The sequence below is a fragment of the Echinops telfairi genome, unplaced genomic scaffold (genome assembly GCF_000313985.2).
Source record: "Echinops telfairi isolate 266 unplaced genomic scaffold, ASM31398v2 ScPeMD7_7469;HRSCAF=8507_0, whole genome shotgun sequence".
NCBI classification, from domain to species: domain Eukaryota; kingdom Metazoa; phylum Chordata; class Mammalia; order Afrosoricida; family Tenrecidae; genus Echinops; species Echinops telfairi.
Genome location: NW_022111372.1, coordinates 43,826,342 through 43,830,192, shown reverse-complemented (window position 1 = coordinate 43,830,192; position 3,851 = coordinate 43,826,342). Strand labels below are relative to the sequence as shown.

The 3,851-nt window shown below is 35.6% G+C and overlaps 1 protein-coding gene across 1 annotated transcript; it reads right to left on the bottom strand.

Moving 5' to 3' along the window:
- Positions 1–437: 437 nt before the first annotated feature.
- Positions 438–1,385, bottom strand: LOC101643122 (olfactory receptor 2W3-like). Its single transcript, XM_004697233.1, has one exon. It carries the CDS (start codon positions 1,383–1,385, stop codon positions 438–440), a length of 948 nt encoding a protein of 315 aa, XP_004697290.1.
- Positions 1,386–3,851: the final 2,466 nt, after the last annotated feature.

Here is a 3,851-nt window from a genome sequence, read left to right as displayed (position 1 = left end):
CAGAAAGTAGAAAACTCCAATCTCCGGTGATTTTTTATGTTTGGTGGCCAGCAGCTAAAAGAGAAAGTTAATTGATGCTGAGATTAATAATGGTGAAAGACAAAAGCACTCAGAAAACTCTGAGAGAAGTAGAAACAAATAACAACCGAACAGGTCAGATTAAGAAATGCGTTCCTGACTTGGCACTCTGGCATATGTGGATTGAAACACACTTTTGTAATGACTTCTCTTTGGAGGGCTGTTAAACATCTAAGTGGAATTGTGAGACTATATGTGTTGTATAGTTTACACACCAAGATGTATTATTTTAGAACCAAGGCATTATTTTAGAGGTCCAAGAATAGGAAAATAAGCACATCATAGACCAACAACAGTTACAAAACTCCTAGGCATCACCGATAGGTCTTGCTGTGGATGGCAATTATGGCTTGCAACTCTTACTTCTTCTCCATACCTCTGTTACCCAGTAGCAACCTCCTTAGTGCTCCTTTCACTTCTTTGTTTCTGAGAGTGTAGATCAGGGGGTTCAGTAGGGGGGTGACAATATTGTAAAACAGGGTGAGAAACTTTCCCTGGTCTTTGGAGGAACTGGTTCCGGGTTGCATGTACATGTATATAATGTTTCCATAGAAAAGTGAGACCACCGTGAGATGGGAGCCGCAGGTGTTGAAGACTTTGTGTCTTCCGGAGGATGACTGGATCCTTAACACAGATTTAACAATGTAGCCATAGGAGATCAGGATAAAGGCCAAGGGCGAAATCACAATCCCCACTGCTAGAATAAATGCAATGCCTTCAACAACAGCTGTGTTAACACAGGCCATCCGGATTAAGGCTGGCATCTCACACAAGAAGTGATCTACCTTGCGGTACCCACAACGGGGTAACCACAGTGTCATTGGGGACATGATCAACGAGTTGGCAATTCCAAAGCCCCAAGCAAGGGACACTAAACCCAGACAGAGTTGAGGATGCATAATAACCATGTAGTGTAGAGGTTTGCAGACTGCAACAAACCGGTCATATGCCATGACAGCCAGGAGCAGACACTCGACACCCCCCAGACCCAGGAACAGAAAGAGCTGAATGACACAACCAGTGTAGCTGATAGTTTTGTCATGTCCATTCAGGTTGTAGAGGAGCTGGGGTATAGAGCTGGTAGTGAAACTGAGGTCCAGGAAGGAGAGGTGGGACAGAAAGAAGTACATGGGAGTGTGAAGGTGAGAGTCCAGCTGAGACACCAGGATGATGGTTGTGTTACCCACAAGAGTCAGGAGGTAGGCAATCAAGATCACCACAAAGAGGCCTTTCTCCAGATGAGGACGATCAGAAAATCCTAAAAGGATGAAATTGCTTTGTGAGCTTCCATTGGTGGTATCCATCATATCTACTGCTTCTGAAGAAGAAGACAAACAAATTAATAGTAACAGATAACAACAGAATCAAGAGCTAACATTAATACATTAATGAAGCCTCATTTTTTCAGCTTTAAAGGCATCTATGCCTTTTACATTTATTTATTCATTTAACCCTTGCAAACAATAACATGCGGTTAACATTACTATTATCCTCATCTTAGTGAAAAAAAAAGTTCAGACATTTTCGTTGGTGAATTGCCCTATCTGGGGATGTACACATGTAAAACTGATCTTTGAACCTTGGGAACTTGGTTTAATATTGTCATCTTAATCACTAGTGATGTCTCTCATTTTAAAGAAGTGAAAGGTTAATTGTGCCTGTGATAAGTCATTGTTGTTGAAGGCATCCATGTTCTTAAAATCTTGTCAAAACCTCAGAACTGCCAAATAACCAATTCTTTAAAAATAAATAAATTAAAAAGTTGCTGTAGACTCAATTATGACTCACCGCAGCACTCCCTAGGATTGTCAGTGCCGGTAATCAATCAGATGTATAGCACAAGCTCTTTTTTTCTAAGTTGCCTCTAGATTCAAATTGCTACACCACCTAATCAACTAATAAAGACTCCTGATCAGTTAATGCTAGTATAAAATATCAATTATATACTTAAACTTTGCCTGGTTTTAATTTCAAAGACACTTCTTACTAAATGCAAAACAAACAATGTTTGATGAAATAAATTGCAAGTCTATGAAACACCTGTAAAGGAACTGAATCTGTACTTAACCCAGATGTCCATCACATCAAACCAGACCTGCCTTATTTATTTTACAAATATATTTTCATATTTTTAAGATACTTTACTTTTTTGTGATCAGAGTCTGCTATGTAAGTTAAATAAAGTTGTAATATTATTCAGAGAGATTGGAAACATACGTTTATTACATTAGGCAAGGCAATTATGAAATTCCAAACTGAAAACTCACTGTTATCAAGTTGATTCCTACTCATAGCAACCCTGTGGGTTTCTAAGACTGGAAATATTTTTTTTTATTTTAATTTATTATTAATTGGAAGTTAATATATCTCATATCATTCCATAGTTTAATCACATCAAGAAGTATTATACAATTGCTACCAGAATCAGTTTCCAAACATTCTTTTTTCTTCCTGGACTCCTGGGCATCGTCTCCCTTTCACCCCTCTCCTACCCTGCCCACCCTTGGTCATCTTAATGAAGTAGAAAGTCTCATTGGCTGGTGATCTTCAACTTTTTACACCGTGGTTCCACCAGTGTTGGTTTATGACTCCACCTGAATGCTGTATTTTGGGAATTGGTTCCTGAAATTAATTATTGTAATTCTTCATAACCAATCTTCTAATAGACACACATTCCTACTTCCAACCCATGCTAATTATGACCTCAACCAAAACTTAACCAAACAAACAGCTGCCTTACAATATCTCTTCCCACAAACTACATGTACCTGTGTGAGAAAACTTTAGTTTAAGTCATCAGTTTTCACTTATGTAGACTGACATCTTCCTTACCCAAGCACAATAATTCTTTTTATGATTAAATTCCCTTAAATTTTTTTAGAAGGTAGAGTCTTCTACTCAACAAACTATATCTAAAAAATTGCAATACTTGAAAATGAGTATTGAGTTTATGTTAATGCTGGTAGAGTAATTGGAAAAAAACAATGATGATGGCTGGCCTTGAAAAAGGAATGAAGGCCTTGATTCATTCACATAGAAATTATTAATCTGATGTGTGCCGTAGTATGTATAATTTCACTACAATAAAAAGTAAAAAGCTATGAAGCAAAATTCACACACAGAGAGAAACCATCAATAGCAGGTTTTAAGAGTTTGCATTCAGAGGACTACTAACAAAAAAGTCTAAAGATTGACTAAAGAAATTCAGTGTCACAATAGAAAAATCACCTTTCTTACTATGTTTTTTAATCAGTAACAAAAATTGAGAACAAAGGGAAAATAGCATGGCTTAAAGAAACAACTCACAGAAAAAAAATCATCTACTTTTTAATGACTTAAAAACACTAGCAATATTCTCATTGATTAAATACAAAATGAATACATAAATAGAACACATTCTGGTTTTAGATAGATAAATATGGAAAATTTTACAATATAAACTAAATAGCAAAATCATGAAGAAAGAGCACATTTTTATAAAGACTTTGGGAATTTTCAGTACTCTAGAGATCTTATAATAATTAAAAATCTATATTAAATATATATATATTTAATATAGATAAAATATATATATACTTTGCCATTGCATATGCTCTGTTAGCAAAAGAAATACCCACTTAATAAAATATAAATTTCATTTTTTACTCATTAGTTTTATATCTAAAATATGCCTTGCATTTATTAACCTCACAATATATGAATACACATCCTAAAGGATCTTCAGTAGGTCGTTTTTTATAATACATGAGACCAAGATATTAAAAAATTGAAAA